The 22,020-nt window shown below is 36.0% G+C and overlaps 4 protein-coding genes across 4 annotated transcripts; 2 read left to right on the top strand and 2 right to left on the bottom strand.

Annotated features, from left to right (window-relative positions):
* Positions 1-5,501: 5,501 nt before the first annotated feature.
* On the bottom strand, positions 5,502-6,868 carry LOC148292332 (protein FAR-RED IMPAIRED RESPONSE 1-like). Its single transcript, XM_088246223.1, has 2 exons — positions 5,679-6,868; positions 5,502-5,595 (listed from the first exon to the last, which is right to left on the bottom strand). Exons 1-2 carry the CDS (start codon positions 6,635-6,637, stop codon positions 5,502-5,504), a joined length of 1,053 nt encoding a protein of 350 aa, XP_088102349.1. The 5' UTR covers positions 6,638-6,868.
* Positions 6,869-7,029: 161 nt separating this feature from the next.
* Positions 7,030-7,824, bottom strand: LOC110754398 (protein FAR1-RELATED SEQUENCE 5-like). The gene has a single exon (XM_088245775.1). It carries the CDS (start codon positions 7,822-7,824, stop codon positions 7,030-7,032), a length of 795 nt encoding a protein of 264 aa, XP_088101901.1.
* Positions 7,825-9,916: 2,092 nt separating this feature from the next.
* Positions 9,917-11,982, top strand: LOC110754396 (7-deoxyloganetin glucosyltransferase-like). Its single transcript, XM_021955456.2, has 2 exons — positions 9,917-10,532; positions 10,912-11,982. Exons 1-2 carry the CDS (start codon positions 10,022-10,024, stop codon positions 11,865-11,867), a joined length of 1,467 nt encoding a protein of 488 aa, XP_021811148.1. The 5' UTR covers positions 9,917-10,021; the 3' UTR covers positions 11,868-11,982.
* A 5,108-nt stretch (positions 11,983-17,090) lies between these two features.
* Positions 17,091-21,677, top strand: LOC110754399 (7-deoxyloganetin glucosyltransferase-like). Its single transcript, XM_021955459.2, has 2 exons — positions 17,091-18,046; positions 20,544-21,677. Exons 1-2 carry the CDS (start codon positions 17,530-17,532, stop codon positions 21,488-21,490), a joined length of 1,464 nt encoding a protein of 487 aa, XP_021811151.1. The 5' UTR covers positions 17,091-17,529; the 3' UTR covers positions 21,491-21,677.
* Positions 21,678-22,020: the final 343 nt, after the last annotated feature.

A 22,020-nucleotide genomic window follows, 5' to 3' on the forward strand; every position in this document is an offset into this window, starting at 1 on the left:
TGCATTTTTTTCACAGTATATGTTAACTTTGAGGGATTCCACGAACATATAATATAAAGGAAGAAAACAATAGTAGGAGATGAACCAGTACAAAAAAACAATAACATAACCTTGTCACAAACGCACTCACAAATGCTTTTCCATAAACCTTGCCCTAACATATAATAAATAAAGGCAACATTGCATATGATGCAACCATGTCCGAATCTGATACGTGATCACACAAAAATGGACATGGCAACAACATATGACTGAAGTAGATGGCCACGTTGCATCACGTGTTCTCATCATTAAAGACATCAAAATATGAAGGTTGAAATCTTCCATAATAGTAAGCATCAAAATAGGTTTGAAGCAGAGTTGAACGAAAATTCCAATTCCACTGATTTGCCTCTGCTCAAACACAATAACCAAAATGGTTACTTCCCTTGGTGAGTATATTTGTTAACGTCGGAAAAGGTAATAGATGACCAATCAAACCCGGGTACGACGAGTTTTGCATAGGACCGGAAGTAGTCGAATCCAGCTTGCATCACACGCTTCTTTGACAACACTGCATTAGATGAGTTCTTGTATTTTTGAACAGCTACACTCCGAAGTCGTTTGTGTCTACGCTTCATGCGCTGCAACTTCGCCCTATCCAGATTGGCCTGCCTTTTGTCATCTTCAATTTGGCCTTCAACAAATTCCAAACGTGCCCTTGCCCTTTGGATTTCATCACCAAGTTGAAGATGCCTCTCCTTCCAGAATCCAAGAACCCTTTCAGACTCAAAACTTCCAACAAAATGGTCATTCTGTCTAGGAATGTGACACTGCTTGTCTGGTGACTCACTTGCGTGTCGAAGGCGGTCTTTGTTTGGAGGGGTGTTTATTATGCTGACATCAAACTTGGTTAGTAAATCCATTCTATGGAGGGAGAGAGTTTCAGTCGATGGAGAGAGATTCGGTGGAGGAGTCAGTTTTTCGTGGAGAGAGAGTTTCTATGAAGGATGTGATAGTAATACCAATAAAAAGGTTCCCGCCAAAAAATATTTGGTTGACAATGTATAAATTAATTTTTTGTCTGATACAATCTAAGTTTAATCCTAACCACTGTGGTTGGGTTCACTAACTAGATGTCACTTCCATTGAGTTTCTTTCAACCACTGACAGTGGTGTAATGAGGTTGACATGCTTGAAAAGCAAAACCTGACACCTCTTTTTAAAAATTGGAATAAAGTACATATGTTGACTACACGCAAGCTTTAGTATGTTGGTCTATAAAGCTATGTCCCCTTCCTCAAACGAAATTGCATATGCAATCCTCATCCTCTAAAAACAAATAGGATTATTCAAGCATGTCATCCTCTTCAGGCGCCAACAACACAGTCGAATATGAAAAATTGGAGTTGCAGGCTCCATTTCCACGTTGTACTCGCCGACCCCTTCCATTTTCAACATCATTTGGGAGTGAGGGGGACTCCGATGATCCATTAGAGGCAATACATGCAGTCAGTAGCAAGCTAGATTATAATTCCAGACTGATCAATTCGTGGCACGAGAAATGTGTTGAAGACGAGGCCATTCTGGCTGATCTTAACATTAAAGTTAACAAAACGTTCTCCCAAAAGAACAAGTACTTGAAGTTGAGTCATACAAGGAAGTTGAAAGCAGAGGAGTTGGATACAGTAATGAATGATGAAATTAAAGGTTGTTTGATGAACCATATGCGATGCGAAGAGCACCATAGTGAACTGGAGATGGCATTCAACGAAGGATTCGAAAATTTCCGAGCATTTGCGGCAACTACTCATACAAGTTATAATTGGGACTATGTATCCCCTGATGTTGTGAGAGAGATACTAGACGATGGTGGTGACATGAGTGAGCATAAGCACGTCAAAGCTGCTCGGAAGAAGCCGACCAATACGACTGACTAATTGCGGCTACGGCTGTTCAGTTGGTTGGGGTCATCGTGGTATTGCTAACAGGGACCAAATAATATGCTTTGCAATGTAAAACTATCTTATGGGACCATTATGTCAGTCGTCAGTAATTCATCAATTTTGTATGAATGAATGAAATGTTTGGATGCAGTAAATTAAGCTATACAAATAATGGGTTATTCATGGACTTTTTTCTGATGTTATACAATACTTGGAATGTAATTTGTTCTTTTTATTTTTCAAAACATCCCTTCACCCTAATAAAGGAAAAAAAATTAACAAATTGAAGAAGAGAGAAACTGATTAACACCATAAATGGTCTATTCTCACTCAAAATAACAATAAAAATAATAATTTCGAGTAAATATAATTAACAAATGTACAGGCTAAAAAGTAATATAATAATAATGTAGGGTAAATAATAATAAAATACTAATATAGCGTAACCATGAAACAGGGAATTCAGTAAGGAAGATGAAGTGTCAATGAGTTCGTATCAATTTTCGGAACATTTTTATCATTTTTGTGTATTTAGTTATGAATTTCATAAGAAAAAACAATAAAATAAGAATTTAGGATAAAAACAAAGGATGTGGCCATGTGTATTGACGTACACTTGTGCAAGTGGTGAAAGGTGATGCGCTCAGATCGCGCCAGGTGTCAACTTCCGATTATTTTGGCTTTTTTTAGTGCAAAAATCTTGAAAAAAGTTAAATAAATTGTAGGAAAATTGGAAAAATACCCCGAAAATTACTTCGGCCTCCTTGTGACGTTATACAGCTGGGGGAATCTAGAAATCATAAATTTCATAAAGAAAAAATTTGAATGCCTTTAGATAACTCACTTTCCTCTTAACCCTAGCTATATATGTTGTTAACTTTAACCTAGATAACCTACATCAACAAGCATCTCCCATGAATGCTCGAAATTGTCTTTTAAAATGAATAACCATGAAACGGGGAATTCAGTAAGGAAGATGAAGTGTCAATGAGTTCGTATCAATTTTCGGAACATTTTTATCATTTTTGTGTATTTAGTTATGAATTTCATAAGAAAAAACAATAAAATAAGAATTTAGGGTAAAAACCAAGGATGTGGCCATGTGTATTGACGTACACTTGTGCAAGTGGTGAAAGGTGATGCGCTCAGATCGCGCCAGGTGTCAACTTCCGATTATTTTGGCTTTTTTAGTGCAAAAATCTTGAAAAAAGTTAAATAAATTGTAGGAAAATTGGAAAAATGCCCCGAAAATTACTCCGGCCTCCTTGTGACGTTATACAACTGGGGGAAGCTAGAAATCATCAATTTCATAAAGAAAAAATTTGAATGCCTTTAGATAACTCACTTTCCTCTTAACCCTAGCTACATATGTTGTTAACTTTAACCTAGATAACCTACATCAACAAGCATCTCCCGTGAATGCTCGAAATTTTCTTTTAAAATGAATAACCATGAAACGGGGAATTCAGTAAGGAAGATGAAGTGTCAATGAGTTCGTATCAATTTTCGGAACATTTTTATCATTTTTGTGTATTTAGTTATGAATTTCATAAGAAAAAACAATAAAATAAGAATTTATGGTAAAAACCAAGGATGTGGCCATGTGTATTGACGTACACTTGTGCAAGTGGTGAAAGGTGATGCGCTCAGATCGCGCCAGGTGTCATCTTGCGATGATTTTGGCTTTTTTTAGTGCAAAAATCTTGAAAAAAGTTAAATAAATAGTAGGAAAATTGGAAAAATGCCCCGAAAATTACTCCGGCCTCCTTGTGATGTTATACAACTAGGGGAAGCTAGAAATCATCAATTTCATAAAGAAAAAATTTGAATGCCTTTAGATAACTCACTTTCCTCTTAACCCTAGCTATATATTTTGCAACAACCAACATCACAAGTATATTTCCCTAATATTAATTATCTAAGTTTTAATAATACAATAATTAGTTTCCTTTCATATAAAAGGCTGTAAACGTATCTGTTTTGTTATAATAATCCACATATATAATAATTGGACAATGCTCTGAAGCCATCATGGGTGCGTGCATCTAGATCTTTGAACACGTCAACGCTATTCAATAAGTTGTCAATATGGCTCCGTCTTGGGTTCGTAGTAAATATCTCTATCATGTCAAATCACATCGTTCGATGGCCTGACACCAGTCAAGCAATTTTGAAATAGTACTGAATATTTGTCCTAGTCTATATGAGTGATTAGAACTTCACACAATATTTTATTTTTCACAGTATATGTTGCTTTGAGGGATTCCCTAAACATATAATATAAAGAAAGATAGAAAAAGTGTGACATGAAACAGTACAAACAACAACATATAACTGGGACAAATTAGAAGTATATTTCCTTAATGTTCATTATCTAATTTATAATAACACAAGTATTACTTTCATTTGCTTCATATATAATTATTGGGACTATGTATTGCAATTCCTTGTGTCTAAAATTGTATTTTGCAAAAACTGAAATATTATTCAATAAGTTGTCAATATCACCACGCGTTGGGAATCAGTAAAGTCGCATTATCATGTCCCTTCACATTAAACAGATGGCGTACTTTTTTGAAAAAATTGACACGTCAGTCATAAGTAACACTCTCCTTATTCACTTTACATGCCAATGTGCTATACATTCTTTGGTGAATGATTTATGGGTTATTTATATAACAAAATATTACAAATATTCCTGAATATTTATTTCGTCTATATGAGTGAGGACACGAGTGACCATAAGCACGTGCAAGCTGCTCGGAAAAAGCTGACCCATACGACCGAGTGAATATGGCTACCATTGTTCAGTTGGTTGGGGTGATCGTGATATTGCTAAGAGGGAGCACATAAAATGCTTTGCAATGTAATTTTCTTGTGTGTGCGAAATTACGAGTAGTTGAAATGTTGGTGTACACTTTAATATTCTCCAAGCATTCGAAATGTGATTAGCTGCAATGTACTTATCATGCATAGAAGATGTTGTATTGTAGTTTGTATTTTACACGCTGATTTCTAATCATTGTGTTCCAACATAGTGCAAATTTCAAGTATCCTTCAGGTATGAATGTTTACAAAATCGTGCACCAATATTGCTTCATAGTCAAGGTCAGATCTTAATAACCAGTCAAGCACTAGAACATAACATTAGGAAAAATTGGTTGCTGCTGTAAATGATTAGTGTTGCTAGAAATGATTCGTGCTGGAAATCATTACTGCTGATGGAAACAACAGCTCCCTGCTGGAAATGCTACATTACCCTGTGATATAATCAATGAATCTGTGTCACTCGTTCATAATTCAGCATAAACTACCCATTGTACATGGTAAAAGTCATTGCTTCTTCACAAAACTCAAAATTTGATACTTTATCAAATGTCTATGAAAATTTCCAAATAGGGAGAAGACATGTAAAATTAACATGTGTCCAAATTTCATGCAAGAAGTAAACCAACCAAATTTCCATTACAATTAGCAGTGGACATGAACAAACAAATAAAATAAAACTGCATATAGAAAACTTAACCTGATCATTAGCCTTCATAAAAACCGGCCTTTGTATAATACAAACATAAATCATTCGATAGGTCCGTGCATCCTGTAAAATTCGTCGAATAATGGGTCACTGAGATCTATTGGAGTTGATTCCTCATTGTTTGACGGTGATGTCCTGCATAAACACCAAACACAAGCACATAAAAAATTTAACTATTCAAATTTTAGGTGTTATTATAAATAGTTTTAACATCTTACGGTGTGTTCAAATTTCTTGGGCATTGTCTTCTATCATGACCAATGTCTCCACACTCCCGACAGTGTCGAATCCCTCGCTTCATTGGCTTTTCCTTTGCTCCCGTTACTTGTTTCCACCTTCCTTTGCACCTTACTCTCTTAGGGTCTTTCATATATTGTGTTTGAGAGCTAGACCCTCCAACTTCGTTATTACTTGGTCCATCCTTCAACAACTTCAACTTCACCCGCAAACTTTTTAGAGTCTCTAACACTAGCTCACATCCTTCTTCACACATTAATGCATCCTCAACCATATCTGAAGCAAGTCGGGACATTGTACTCCGCTTTATTAAAAGACCAGGATCTGCAGAGTCTTTAATTTCGTTGCCATTTGCATCTGACACCAATCCAGCTTTCGCAGTTTTCTTCCACCTTTTCAAAATATATTTATCGGGCATATATTCAATCTGGTCCCTTCTGAACAATGCTAGGATGTGCTTGCAAATAATCCCAACAAATTCAAATTTTTTGCAGCTACACGATGCGTGGTCAGAATCTTTGACATATACGACTTCTGCCACTCTTGTTTGCCAATTTTTCCTTTCGCTCACATTAAAGACAACTTTTGAAGCATCCTCTGTTTTGAGCTCTAGGAAACATGCTGTACTTTGTATTAGTTCTTTCTCAAACTTTTGAAACATTGCCCTTGTGTACAAGGTAGCCATTTGTTTGTTCATTGGCATTGGTAGAATACATTGAGCCACTTCAAATGCATCTACGTGATCAGCAGCTAACTCTTTTTGACGTTGATGGGAAAGTGCCCTCTCAAATCGTATTATGAAATCCATCAACGAATTTCTCCTTGATATGTATTGCTTGAAGAAAGCATGAGAACCTTCCGCTCTTTGGCTGCTTGACATTCCAGCGGCAAAAAAGTCTCGTGCGTAGGCTGGAACCCAAGATTCCCTTAAATCAAACATTGAACTTAGCCATTGATGGTCAGTCAAACCAGCCTTTGTAACCACAATATTCCACTTTGCATCAAACTCATCCTTATTGTCAGTATCCCATATGGCTTTCTGAAATTCACGCCAATACTCCTTATAAGCAGAATGTGGTAACTTAACATGGAACTTTGATGTGATGTGCCATATGCAAAGCCGATGAAATGTAGTCGGGAAGGCTATTGAAATCGCTCTGGTGATGGCCGCATCTTGATCTGTAATAATCGTTTTAGGTTCGCCACCTTGCATGGCTTTCTTAAACTCCTCAAACATCCAAATAAACGACTCAGTCGTTTCCTTACTCAAAAATGTGCATGCTAAGACAATTGTCTGACCATGGTTATTAACTCCCAATATTGGTGCAAATGTCAAGTCGTATCGATTCGTGTTGAATGTGGTATCGAATACAACAACATCTCCATACAACCGGTATGCCCGTCTAGAAGTTGCATCTGCCCAAAAACATCGACTAAACCTGTCTTCGCCATCTCCCTCAATCTTGAAATAAAAAGCCTCTTTTTTTTCTGTTCAGCCATAAAATACTCGGTCACTAGTTCAACATCGTGGTTCCTCAGCTTCCCATTCACACTACATTCAAGATTGTAAATATCCTTTTTGATAAAACCGATTTTATCCATTCCTCCGGATTGCACCTCGAAAATACTTACCTTCTGATGAATGGGGATATTAACCGAACCCAACTGTTTTGTAAGTACTTTTGTAGAATCCGAAATACGACGGTGTGATCTCAATAAATGCACTCTTTCTGAGGCTGTCATCTTATGATTGTGTCCCTCTGCAAAAAGAGAGATGGCATACTTCTTGCTCCCATTTGTCTTCACAACCACAATCTTAGCTTTGCAATTGCATCTACTTATTCCCCGCTGTCTTTTTCTCTCCCGAGTTTCATCTTTCCTGTATGCACCTTGTTTGCAACAAACAAATTCTTTCCTCAGAATCTCTTTCTTATATGTCCCCCGAAAGCTGGAATGAAGTCGAATACCAAAGCCAGCCAAGAATGCATATCTGTTATAGAAATTATAAGCGAGGTCAAGCGAGTCGAACTTCATCCCAACCGCTGGTGTTTCCTCATTTCTTACTTCAGGAATGTAAACCATCCCATTAGCTGTTACACAGTCATCACTCTCTGAGCCCCCATACATTTTACCCACATATATTTTTGAACTACTTCTATATCACTGCATAGCAAATATTAATTCATTAATCAATCATTACTGCATTACAACATATCAATGCATTCCACTTACACAAAACATTGCCCAAATTGACACAAAAAAGACGCATAGCCTAGCTTGTTTGTAAGAGCCATTATTACACAAAATTTAATAATAGTTACGTCATCTCTTGTGCAACAATCTGGAAAAAATAACATTATAACCAACATGTTCAACTAAGAACGCAAATGTAATTCAAACCAGCAATTACAGAACTTCTCCCAATATCCTCTCCAAATGCTTACTCCTAATGCCATTAAGCCTAAGTTTAGGATCTTTTACCTACATTTTATAATTTCTCACCCCCACCAAAAACAATCAACTAAATATATTGAATATTCATAAGGAAATGACTCATTATTGACAGAAAACTGACGCATTATTGACGGCAGAATAACACATTATTGACCACAGAAATGACGCATTATTGATGCCACAAATGACGAATTTCTCACCCTCACAAAAAACAAACCAAACCCAATAAAATCAATCCAGCATCAGTAAACTTACCTCTCAAACTCAAGCGGGAGCTCCGAAGTCAATCAGCTTAAGAGAATGTGGTGGACATTAGAGAAGACTCTTTGGTAGTGGAGACTCCATCTCTACCACAATCGAGGAACAAATGCTGCTGCGGCGTCTAGCTACAGAACCAGATATGCTACTTTGCTTTCATCTGGAATCTCGTGTGCTGAACGAAAAAGAGAAGGGGTTTTCACTTCAGCCATAGAATCAAAACAGGGCAATAGCTAGATAAGAGCCATTAATCGTCATACCGAGGATGCCATAGATCGCAGGCCTCCCAAGGAGCTGATGACAATGGAGCGACTATAGGGTTTGGGAGCTTTGGATCTTTCTAATTCTGGGTTTGCGTTACATTCAAAAACAGAGGATTGTGTTCTTGAATTTTTCAGAGAGGGAAATATCTTCAACTGAAGTTGGGTTTCCAACGGGTCAGATTTCAACCCGGTTCTACATGCACCCTCTTTTAAAAATTCACCGTTGGATGAAATCCAATGGCTCTAACATACCCCTCAAAAAAACCCCTTATAACTTTCCCCTCACTATAGAAGCTCCCCAAAAAATCCCAAGTTTTCGGGCTCAATTGATGCGTTTAGAAAGATCCTGGCCCAAAGGCCTCAACAAGGGATTTGGACCAGCTATGGCTAGAAGCGTTCCAGTCAAGGCAGCATGCTTCTTGGCATACGCGGTTACAAGGTCTAGTTTGGGATGATAATTTGGGGCTTCTTGGTGGTTTTGAATTTAGTAATTTCAGTCATCTTCATTTTCTGACGTAGAAGCCAATTTTCTCTACATTGAACTTGTGGTTCGGTACTAGGATCCTCCACACTTTGTAATAACAGCTCTGTTGCCGGAGGAAACATTCTTTTACCAATCATATTGCGTTCACCCTTTTTTTTTTTTGCATCTCGTTTTTTCTCAAAACTCTTGCGGATGGTTTGCATCTGATGGATGTGAGATGCCAACCATATTGCTGTCTCTCTGTTTAATTATTTATTGGGGTGGGCGATGGGATGGAGGAAAATGATTACGAAGATAAATAATAGAGTGATCAATCAATTTAAGCTTTAGATAATTACCACAACAATTTACAATATAAAAGTAGACAGTTTACTAATAATAGCACCGATACCTATTGAGATGAAACCCCACAATTGAATAGGTCTATTTGGCCTAATCCATCGTGTGTGATCCAGGTGATTAACTTGGGGATAATAATACTAGACCATATTTATAGATCACTTTGTGTACCACCTTTGTAACATTTCTCTAGTCGAAATCTAGGACTGTCTGATCTTCTCCTATATTATAAACACGTGGCATGATCCTATAAATTCTGGTCCCACAATCTCTCCATGAGTTTTATGTTTGGATATAGATTCCACCAATCGACTATAAGAATACAATAAGAAGAAAAGTTTGCCTTCCGATATGTCTCTTGTCTTTGTCAATTTTATTATAAGCGTGCTTTTTTTGTTTCTTTCTTTTTGCCATCTAATGTGTTTGTCGTGACTCGTGTGGAATCATGAGATTCCCACTATGTTGATAATCTATTGAACATGAACTGAGACTTTTGAGCATCATTTGCCAAATCAATCGTGAATAAATGAGCTCTACGATGAAGCCTCATGCAGTTTGTATCCCTCTTCCAGCTCAAGGCCACATAAACCCAATGCTCAAACTTGCAAAGCTTCTCCATTTCAAAGGATTCTATATAACCTTTGTCCACACAGAGTTCAACTACAATCGCTTACTTCAATCTAGAGGCTCAGATGCTATCAACGGCACAGAGGATTTCCAGTTCGAAACTATATCCGATGGCTTGCCACCGAAGAACCAACGAGGAATACTTGACCTCCCGGAGTTGTGCAGAGCCATGCCAGTTGAGGGCCAGCGTTCATTCAGAGACCTCATCAAAAAACTCAACAAGGCTTCGTCGTGGTCGGATGTGCCAGCTGTAGGTTGTATTATTTCTGATGGAGTAATGGGCTTTACCTTTCAAGTTGCTCAAGAATTTGGCATCCCAGAGATGCTTCTATTTACACCTAGTGGTTGTGGTATGTTGGGGTATCTACACTATGCAGATCTACTAGAAAGAGGGTATTTTCCATTGAAAGGTATCTTTCTAGCTAACTAGTATATGGTCATTCCTAACATGAACACCTTTTTATTCAAGCAAACAAGTAGTCTCTATGATATAACTTTACTTTTTCATGCACTATAATTTGAGTTTGATCTTTCGAAAATGTTCTCCTGCCAAATTGTATGACAACGTAAGATACTTATATTGTAAATCTGAACCATGTTTAGCGACATGAACATCCAAACTAAATCATTGTTCATGTTGATTGTTCTATAAGAACATAAATAATTACGCTTTATCTCTATTTTATGAATAACAAAATCACATTTTTTATATATCATTTTGCAATTTCAACTTTGACTTTGATTTTGGAAATGCACAAATGAGAGGTAGAATGCTTTGATTATGTGCAGATGATAGCGACTTAAGTACTGGGTTTCTTGATACTGTGATTGATTGGATACCGGCAATGGAAGGAATTCGATTGAAAGATCTCCCCACCTTCCTCCGAACAACGAATCGAGACGATACAATGTTCAACTACAACATACAAGCAGTAGAGATTGCCATGAAAGCTCAAGGTGTGATCCTCAACACATTTGATGAATTGGAGAAAGAATTCGTGGATGTGATCACAACAAAGTTCCCCCAGCTCTACACCATTGGTCCACTATCACTCCTTCAACACAATATGTCCACAACACATTACTTGGACTCAATTGATTCAAATTTGTGGAAGGAAGACAAGAAATGCTTGGACTGGTTAGATAAGAGAGAGCCTCAATCAGTGGTGTATGTCAACTATGGAAGCCTAGTAATAATGACTAAAGAACAATTGGCTGAGTTTGCTTGGGGGCTTGCCAATAGCAAATATCCATTTTTGTGGGTCATTAGGCCAAATCTTGTAGATGGTGGAGAAGAGATTTTATCAAATGAAGATTTCATGGAGGAGACAAAGAAAAGAGGCTTGTTTTTGGAATGGGGTCCACAAGAGGAAGTTCTTAAGCATCCTTCAATTGGAGGTTTTTTAACACATTGTGGTTGGAATTCAACTTTGGAAAGCATTTGTGAGGGAGTGCCATTAATTTGTTGGCCTTTTTTTGCAGAGCAACAAACCAACTGCTTTTATTTATGTAATAAGTGGGGGTTTGGGATGGAGATTGACACAAAAGTGAAGAGAGAGAAGGTGGAGAGGCTTGTGAGAGAGTTGATGGAGGGTGAGAAAGGGAAGGAGATGAGGGAAAAGGCTATGGAATGGAAGAAGAAGGCAGAAGCAGCTACAAGAACTGGTGGATCTTCTTACACTAACTTTGATATGTTGGTTAAGCAGCTCAAACAAGAGCCCATTGGCTTGGAGAACTTGTCATAGAGTTATTGGGGGTATGTAGTTTTTATTTTATTTACATAAAAAAAATTGTCATTTTGCAAGAGACTTGTAGCTCAAGTGATTAAGAGCATTTTTATCCATGCTCCCGAAATTTCATGATTGATATTCCCTCCCCAATATCACTTGTATAAAATAAAAAATATATATTATCTTCGTCATCCATTCAACATGTCATTAGGCGACCAAATTGTCAACCATACTTGTACAATTTAAGAAATGGCCCCAACAATTGATGCAAAGTGGTATCATCTCAACGAGAAGGGTGTACCCCGTTAGACTGCTGATGTCAACCAAAACTAGTGCAATGTCAATTCACGTGCCATCATGACAAAAATGTACAATTTAATAAGTGGCACCAACAATTGGTGCAAAGTGCTATCATCTCAACAAGAAATGTGTACCCCATTAGACTGTTGATGTCAACCAAAACTAGTGCAATGTCAATTCACGTGCCATCATGACAAAAATTCATGATTCCTTAAGGATTCCTTAAGGAAAACCCATACTCAAAAGGAGTAGTTTTTTCATTTCTTTATTTCTTAATTATTTATATTTTATATTTTTAACAAAAGCCATATTGCGAGGTTCTTTGAATACAGGGAGTGCTAGGTCCTGGCTTAAAGAAGCTCATGATATTATTACTGATGTTCTTTAGAAGGTTGGTAACCCTTAGTTTTAAAGGACGGAAACATATACGGTGGGGTGGGGGCACTACAAAAAAAATGGTAACAGTTACCATTTTGTTATCAAATTTGGTGACTGTTGTAGGGGTTACTAAAGGCTTTAGTCACCTTTTTTGACTTTTTTGGTGACTAAAAAGGCTTTCAGTCACATTTTTTGCTTTTTTTAGTGACTAAAGCCTTTAATAACCCCCACAATAGTCACCAAATTTGATGACAAAATGGTAACTGTTGCCACATTTTTTTTGTAGTGGGGGTACTCTATCAAGAGTTGGGGTTTCTTCTAACTGCTTTTGGTGGGAGGGGTAGGGTACTTGGCTAGTCTAATGACCACATTATATGTGTGGATCGTCTATTTATTCAAATGAGGATGAAAATTACCAACTAGTCATTTGTTTAGTGACAGTTGTCTCTACTTATTTGGAGGAGGTCACCATGTTGTTCAACTCACATAAATGTGATGACGAAATATATTTGTGATGAGTTTGATGGTTAATTGTGGTGAGCACATTGTAGTGATGTAACTTTGTTTTGAATGTATAAATATTCTATTATGTGGCAAGCCCATCCAAAACAAAGTTATGTCAACACAATGTGCTCGCCACCAATAAACAAGTATCATACATCAATAAACAAAAACAAAAGCACCCGTCTATAAAATATTTGATGCATGTCGACCATCTCGTTAATTTATTCCTAGCAATAAACGAGGTGATCATCTTATGAAGAGGCGAAAGAATATACTAATAATTGTTCATAATATATATATACACTAAGGACTCGTTTGTGAGTGATTTTGAATAGGCCAAAAAACACTTTTATGGAGAATCACTTCTCCATATAATCACTTTAAGTGGTTTTAAGTGATTTTATGAAGAAACACATGAGAGGTGCTTCTCCTTAGAATCACTTAAAATCACTTAAAGTGATTATATGAAGAAGCACATAGGAGGTACTTCTCCCCGGAAGTGATTCTAGATTCCAGAATCACTCCCAAACAAACCCTAATTATTGCGCTCGTAACCAAGAATCATTGATATAGCTTTCCACCTGAATCCTAATCCATACCTGTCAAAGAATCATAGATGATATGAACTTAAGCTATAGGCTATATGTGTTAAAGAATATGTTGTCTTCCAAAAAGAATTCATCTTATTTCAAAATACATTTTTTCTTATGTTTTGAAAGGACACATCTAATATATATTATAGGTTTGGGTTAAATAGTTTTTTTTTTTTTTTAAGAACAAAGAATTGTATTTACACTTCAAATTTGGAGTGCCAATAATAGTACAAAAAACATGTCAAAGAATTAATCGTTAAAAATACGTGCAATTCTAACAATTATATACATCACATATTTATGCATTTTCCGTTTTTGTCAATGAAGAACTTTCTTAGCCTCACATATTTAGGCTAAGAAAATTCATACCATTTTTTCCTCATGGAATGTGTTTCTTTTTAACACAATGTGCAGAATGATTTTCTATACATGTTTTGAAATTTGGATGGATTTTACATTGGCTAGCAATCTTTATCAGACAATAAATATCTTTTTGAGGTAACTTTTCCAGTAATGTAAGTATGAATTCATTTCATCGGTCGAAGAATATGGTGGAAGAAAATCATGAGAGAGAAATGAAGGAGAAGGAAAACGATCATCTTCTGCTTGCATTACACCTTGGATAAGAATTATCTATCCAAGTATTATTACCATCTGTACTCTCCATTGATTTTCCTCCATGTTGGTCTTTTGAACATTTTTTTTTGTTTTGTTTCAATGTTAACTATATATACAATAAGACTTTTGGTATATATCCTTTTGCATACTTCAATCGTTCAGCAAAGTTTCTTTAAAAAAATAAACCAAAGTTTTAAAAATATATATATATATATATATATATATATATATATATATATATATATATATATATAGGCTCTCATAACTTCATAAGCAAAGTTTAAAATATATATATATATATATACAGGGATCTATCAAATAAGCTTATTTGAGAGACACATTTGCGGAGCTTACTCCGCATTGTATTTCACTAATCCAAATCGTTTATTTTGTAAATATTCATTCAAAGATCATCTCTACAAAAAAATCACTTGAATCCGATATCATTTGACTATTCTCATTTGACTATTTAATTAAATTATTGAATTTAAGTATTTTCTTGAAGCACCGTGTTCATTGATTTTGTTGGTCTCAATTAGATGCTTTAATGATTTTCAATTTGTCTGAGTTTTTGCAAGGATGATCTATAAATAAAGACTTGAAAAATAGACGGTTTGGATCGTTGAAAAAAAATTTGTAACGTACCCTAAAAGGTGTCCCTCAAATAAAATTATTCCCTCAAATAATTATTTGAGGGACACCCTTATAGGGCCCACTTCGTATTGTATTTCACTAATCCAAACCATATATTTTATAGATATTCATTCAAAGATCATCTTCACAAAAAATCACTTGAATCCAATATCAGTTGACCACTCAATTAAATTATTGAAATTTTAGTACTTTCTTAAAGCACCATGTTCATTGATTTTGTATGACACAATTAGATGTCGAAACGGTTTCCGATTTGTCTAATGTTTTTCAAGGATGATGTATAAATGTTAACTTAAAAAATAGATAGTTCAGATCGCTGAAAAAAAAAATCGTAGGGGACCCTAAAGGGTGTCCCTCAAATAAAATTAATTGAGGGATCCCTCAATAGAAGAAGACTATATATATATATATATATTTTTTTTTTTTAAACTTTGCTTACGAAATATTCTCTAAAGAGAGTTTGAATGGTGAAAAGTGTTTTTACTTTTTTTTTATTGGTACGACAACAAAGTTGATAAGTAAGTAAATCTTTGGTTAAAGGGAAATCATAATTTCTTTTTTCAAAAAAAAATTATTATAAGTTTTTATGACTTTTGATTAACCGTAACAAATGTTTTTTAGAAACGAGGTTTCTTGTTATAAATAAAATGTAGAAAATAGAAGAAATTCTAAATGCGAACTTTTTCTTAAAACAAAATGATTATTTAAATATCTATTTTAAATTAATAAAATTAATTAAAAATTTTATTTTTTATACAAGTAATATTGAGGAGGGAGAATTGAACCTATGACCTTGAGTGCAGGGGTAAATGCTTTTACCCACTTGAGTTACAAATTCATTGCTCTTATTAATTTTATATTTGAATTACATATAGAAAAATTATAAGAGATAGGACCATTTACTTAATAATTAGAGTTTGGCCTTAATAATTGACTGAAATAATTATTTTATACATTTATTTTTGAAATTCATATAATTATTTTATTTTGAATTTCAAGTTTCAAACAAAGAGCCAAAAAGAACCCTAACAGAGAAAAGTTTCAGCTGCCGCCCTACTTGGGGTTGATGGCCCCCTTCCCTCCCCTCCCCTCCCCTCCCCTCCCACCTCTGCTCCCTGTCCATCCATTCAAGGCCCTCTGTTTTGGCTAAGTTTTGGTGCTCGCTTGACTATCTTGGTGACGACGTGGTAGCAAATCAGCTCTTATTTACGTAATTTGTATTGCAGTTTTTTTTTTTTGTTTTGTAAAAATCAATTCATTTTCAGTTTGTTGTGTGTTTGTAGTCTCTACTTGTATTTTCTACTTGTGAGTGTTAAAAGGTTGCATTTGCAGTTGTAATTTGATGCACTGAGGTATATATTTGATTTTTTTGAAGGCTTTTTTGCCAAAATTTCTTAGGCCATGTGTGCCTATGAATGGATGTACACCTTGTGGGTTTGCCATTGCCCTGTGAACTTCTCCGTATTATTTGGATTAACTCTTTGTAGTTACTATGTTTCCATATTTATACTAACCTTGAATAAGGTCTATATAGTTCATGGGGGCATTGCTAAAATTTTCTCTTTATTTTAATGTTAACTTGTATTATCCACGAGTTTGTATTGGCAACTTTTGTGCCCAATATATTAAGGGAGCTAATTTTCCCACTCCACTTTTGTCCACTTACATTTCCTTTTGTTGGAAATTGTATGTTCCCATCCCACACTTCTTTTGTCCACTTACACTCCCTTGTATGTTATAGTAAAAAGTATTAAAAAAATAAAAAAAGTGTAAGTGGATAAAAGGAAGGTGGAAAAATAAGCACCCTATATTAAAGGAGTGTATTAACTTTTTTTAAATTTTTTGTTAGTAGTGTACGTCGTGTGTGAGAGATATATATGTGGACGTGATATCTTTGATAATGAAGGCATGAAATTTCCTTCACTCAGGGCCCTTGAGTCCAATCCAATAATTCATGATGGGAACAATAAATCTACCAAAAGAAGTTAAACTAGATCATGGTGGTAGAAATATCTCGAATATTATGTATACTGCCAAGAGAACAGATGTAATGTAGATCTAGATTTGCTATAAAGTTTAGTCCTATTTAAAGTAAGCTTAATTTGTAAGCCAAATTTAGATAAATCAAATTTTAGCCCAAAGTTTCTCTCTCTGTTTTCTCTTTCCTTTTTCTTATTTTCTTTCTCCTTCTTCTTTAATCCCTTCGCCCCTTTTCTTCTTTCTTTTCTCTCCCCTTTCTCTCTCTTTTTTTTTTTTCTTCTCTCTCTTTTCTTGTTCTTCTTCTTTCTCCCCGCCATTTTTCTTTTATCTTTCTTTCCTTTTGTCTTCTCTATTTGTTTCTCTTTTATTTTATTAAGTCTCTGTTTCTCTCTTCTTCTTTTTCCATGCGTTTCTCTGTTTACACATTGATGGTGGTTTTATGTTTGAAAGATGTTATGAGCTGATGTTGAACAGGTGGTTTGACCAGCTTGAGCTTGTGGGTGTTTTGGTGTAGGACCCGACTGTAGTTCGAATCACATAGGTGTCCAAAAGAAAATTTAGCCCACCCCTGTAAAAAATCCTAGATCTGCCATTGCACACTTAGTACCCTAAGAGCTAAGAATTAAGATAGAAAAGAGAGAGAAATAGAAATGGATGGCGTTGGAGTAGAAGTTAGCAAGAGGCCTCATGCTGTGTGTCTCCCATTCCCAGCTCAAGGTCACATAGGCCCAATGATGAAGTTAGCAAAGCTCCTACATCACAGAGGTTTTCACATAACCTTTGTCAACAGTGAGTACAACCACAAACGCTTGCTCAAATCCCGAGGCCCCTCCGCCCTCCACATCTCCCAGGACTTCTGTTTCGAAGCCATCCCCGATGGTCTGCCTCCTACGGACGCTGACACTACGCAAGACATCCCGTCTCTTTGTGACTCCACAAGCAAGACTTGCTTAGGACCATTTCGCAACCTGCTTGCTAACCTTAGTCTTGACAAGGCCCTCCCACCGGTGACTTGTATTGTCTCCGATGGTGTCATGTCATTCACCGTCAAAGCCGGTGAAGATCTTGGAATTCCGGTGGCGCTGTTCTGGACTACAAGTGCATGTGGCTTCATGGCCTACACGCAGTATCGCCAACTTATTGACAAAGGTCTTACACCACTCAGAGGTACATGTTATGTTACATGAAAAATAAAGGGCACGCATACAGTAAAATTGAAATTTTGTGATATTATTATTTGTATTGGTTGTTATATGAAACGCAATTAAATTAATCGATTTGGCTTACACTCTCCAAATTCAACTTACTTTACCTGCAACTCTTCACTTTTTGTTCCTATAAATAATACCCAATTTTTATAAGTAAAAACCCATGACTAGGATCCAACTTATCAAGCTACCTTATTAAGCTCATATCTAATTTATTATAATTTTTTTATTGCCAAAATACCCTTATTTATATTTCAACATGTAATGGGGTGGTGTTTTAATTTTTGGTTCCCCAATTTATTGTAGTGATTCCCTCTAAAATTTTTGTGTGCAATTAATTATCCGTTTTATTATTAAAATTCATTAATACAGCCAACAATTTGTTGGCCGAAAAAGGTAGTTTTCCTTATTGCCTTTTTGAAATTTTGTTCCATCTTTCCCAGATAATAATCTACCTATTTTTTATATTATAAATTATTGTGTATCTATATTTTCTATAAATTATTGTGTACCTATTTTTCTATCAATTTTTTTGGTAACTAATATACCTATATTTTTATACATTTATATTTATATGGCTTTTTATCACAAATGGTTCTTGACGTTTACGAAATTATCACGAATGGTCCTTGAGGTTTTTTTGTGACACTAATAGTCTTTAACGTTTGGGTTTTTTTTATCACAAATGGTCCCTGCCATTAAAAATTTTGTTAAGTATCTGATGTGGAAGGTAAGTGGAGCCCACATGTCCAATCACATCATAACATGTGGATTAAATAAATAAAGAAATATTTTTTTGATGAAAATCCATTAAAAACATTTAGCCTCTCTCTCTCTCTCTCTCTACCCTCTCTCCTCCCTGTGCTTTCCCTCTCCCTCTGTTTTTTTCTTGCCTCTACAACCCGACCACCCCATGCCCACCCTATATACAACTATATATATACAAAGATGGCTCTGGTAGGGAAAGCATAGGCCACGGCTAAAGAACTTCTTGATTCAATTTTAGATGTTGTTGTTCGGATTTGATATGAGTTACTTTCTGATTGTTAATGTGTTCTTATTTCTAGTTTTAGTTTTTATTTATGTATATGAAGTAAAGCCTATAGTTTTAACGTTGAAACTAAATTCCCTTGCATAATTCTTCAAAGAGAGAACCATGCTGTTGTCGGGGAGCTTTTGGAATCAAAGTCTTGTGTTCAAATGGACATGAGCACACCAAAATCAATGCCAACAGATGTAAATTGGAATCCACAGGGAGGAGAGAGAGAGAGAGAGAGAGAGAGAGAGAGAGAGAGGCTAAATGTTTTTTAATGGATTTTCATCAAAAAAATATTTCTTTATTTATTTAATCTACATGTCATGATGTGATTGAACATGTGGGCTCCACTTATCTTCCACATCACACTTAACAGAATTTCTAACGGCAGGGACCAATTGTGATAAAAAGCTCAAACGTTAAGGACTATTAGTGTCACAAAAAAACCTCAAGGACCATTCATGATAATTTCGTAAACGTCAAGGACCATTTGTGATAAAAAGCCTATTTATATTTATATTTTTCATATATAGGTACATTATTGGATATGTAATTTAATGTTTTTTTTTTTGGTTTGCAATTTTAGAGGCGATATGCTAGAGGGAATGACAACCAAAAGAAATGGGGTGATTGATATGCTATTAACAGGGAGTATTAATTACAATTATGGTAGTTAATGAAATGCTTGAAATAAATTATAAATAAAATATGAAGTCTAGTGGCAACGATGTAAAAAAATAGGAATACTATGACCTCTTATATCCTACTGGTCATATAAATTTGAAATTGGGTTTTGCATATAGATTTATAGAGTGATGGGTATATGTCTAGGAAATTGAAAATGTAGGGATTTATATTGGACAAGCCCTAGGAACTGGCAAACTATTATATTCATCGTTCACCCTCCTTTATTTATTATTTATTTTTCATCTCATTTATCTATGCAATTTTCATTCACAGAAGCCTTATGAAAATGAGATTGAAAACTTTAAAACATATAAGATAGGAATTACAGTGAATGATGAGTATTGGAGTACCAAATAATTACCTCCTATGGGGAGGTCCGGACGTTATTACCGTGCGGATGCTATGTATTTTCTACTACTCCTCCCTATTTTTCTCCTTGTTTACAATGTCTTCCTCAAGGTAATAACATACGGATCCAAATGAGAGAACTATACATATATATATTGCTTTTACTGTTTTATTGTTAAATTGGGGAGTGATATGGTTCTGATCTAACAAATTATGTGATGCTCTGAAGCCCACGTGGGTAATTTGTTGGGAAAGATGGGCATTACAATATGTACAAATATTAAGCCTATTAAGCCTATAAGAAAGAATTCTTATATCTTTGTTATTTAATCTGGGATATAGAAATGGTAAGCAGCAATGACAAATTCTATGTATGCCTTTTCAGGTGAGGCTTCTTTAACAAACGGGTATTTGGACACCACGATAGACTGGATTCCAGGAATGAAGGATATTCGTCTGAGAGATCTCCCAAGCTTTGTACGTACCACAGATCCAGAAGACATGATGCTAAGCTTCGTCATGGGGGAGGTAGAAAGAGCTTCCAAAGCTTCTGCTATCATCTTAAACACTTACGACACATTGGAATATGAAGTGTTGGAGGCTCTTTCTTCAATGTTTCCTCCAATTTACACCATTGGCCCCAATCACTTGCTTGTGAACAAGATTGTTCCTCAGAACACTATATTGTCATCGATTGGTTCCAGCCTTTGGAAAGAAGAGCCTGAGTGCCTACAATGGCTGGATTCCAAGGAACCCAACTCGGTGGTTTATGTTAATTTTGGGAGCATTACTGTTATGACACCCCTACAGCTTGTTGAGTTTGCTTGGGGTCTTGCTAATAGCAAAAAGCCCTTTTTGTGGACAATTAGGCCTGACCTTGTGAAGGGTGACGCTGCTATTCTCCCATCGGAATTTGCCCAAGAAACGAAACAAAGAGGTATGTTGGTCAGTTGGGCACCACAAGAGGAAGTTCTGAACCACCCTTCTATAGGAGGATTCTTGACACACAGTGGCTGGAACTCCACCATTGAGAGCTTGAGTGCTGGAGTGCCAATGGTTATATGGCCGTTTTTCGCGGACCAGCAGACGAACTGTTGGTTCTCGTGCACTCAGTGGGGAGTTGGCTTGGAGATTGATAGCAATGTGAAGAGGAGTGAAGTGGAGAAGCTTGTGAGAGAATTAATGTCGGGTGAGAAAGGGAAAGAGATGAGAAAGAACGCCATGGAGTGGAAGGGAAAGGCAGAGGAAGCTACTGGTCCAAGGGGTTCTTCATTACTGAATTTGGAGAAGTTGGTTAAAGATGTACAGCTGCAGCCATCAAAACCCAAGTAGCTAGAGAGATAATCAACCCTGGTCCAGGGGCTTTGAACTTTGCAATTTGTTTTATAGAAAAGTAGTCGCAAGTATTGCCATCAATAATCTTCGATGACCATATGTTATATGTCTGAACCAATACATGGCTTGAGCCCACTTTTCCCGATATTTTAAGCAGTTTGCTACAATAATAATTGTTTTGGCATTCTTCCTTGTTTAGTGTATCGAAAGATCAAAAGGCATCTCTCAAAACAAAACAAAAAACAAATGAAGTAACGAATTATTTTTGTCCCACAATGAAAGTTCACAGTTTTGCAAAAGTCTTTAACAAAACATGCTCGAGATGGTTTTCTCTAACAGAAAGTGCTTGAAAAGCACTCAAGCGGGTTTTCTCTAACGAAAAGTACTCGAGCTGATTTTATCTGAGAGTTGGGCCCGAAAAATAATTTAATTATTTCTTTGTTTTTGCACGGTAGAACATGTTTAATTATCGTTTCAGTTTGAATTTAAATTAGAACAGGTTTCTAACTGTTGTGTTTGAAGCCGCA

The sequence above is a fragment of the Prunus avium genome, chromosome 8 (assembly GCF_965620075.1).
Source record: "Prunus avium chromosome 8, drPruAviu1.hap1.1, whole genome shotgun sequence".
Lineage (NCBI taxonomy): Eukaryota > Viridiplantae > Streptophyta > Magnoliopsida > Rosales > Rosaceae > Prunus > Prunus avium.

What these genes read in the sequence shown, in the direction of transcription:
- LOC148292332 (XM_088246223.1), bottom strand. Translation starts at nt 6,637, where the DNA reads ATGTTTGATTTAAGGGAATCTTGGGTTCCAGCCTACGCACGAGACTTT. An exon ending in CCAAGAAATTTGAACACACC is followed by an intron (nt 5,596 to 5,678) that starts GTAAGATGTTAA and finishes GTGTTTATGCAG; the next exon opens with GACATCACCGTCAAACAATG.
- LOC110754398 (XM_088245775.1), bottom strand. Translation starts at nt 7,824, where the DNA reads ATGTATGGGGGCTCAGAGAGTGATGACTGTGTAACAGCTAATGGGATG.
- LOC110754396 (XM_021955456.2), top strand. Translation starts at nt 10,022, where the DNA reads ATGAGCTCTACGATGAAGCCTCATGCAGTTTGTATCCCTCTTCCAGCT. An exon ending in AGGGTATTTTCCATTGAAAG is followed by an intron (nt 10,533 to 10,911) that starts GTATCTTTCTAG and finishes GATTATGTGCAG; the next exon opens with ATGATAGCGACTTAAGTACT.
- LOC110754399 (XM_021955459.2), top strand. Translation starts at nt 17,530, where the DNA reads ATGGATGGCGTTGGAGTAGAAGTTAGCAAGAGGCCTCATGCTGTGTGT. An exon ending in AGGTCTTACACCACTCAGAG is followed by an intron (nt 18,047 to 20,543) that starts GTACATGTTATG and finishes ATGCCTTTTCAG; the next exon opens with GTGAGGCTTCTTTAACAAAC.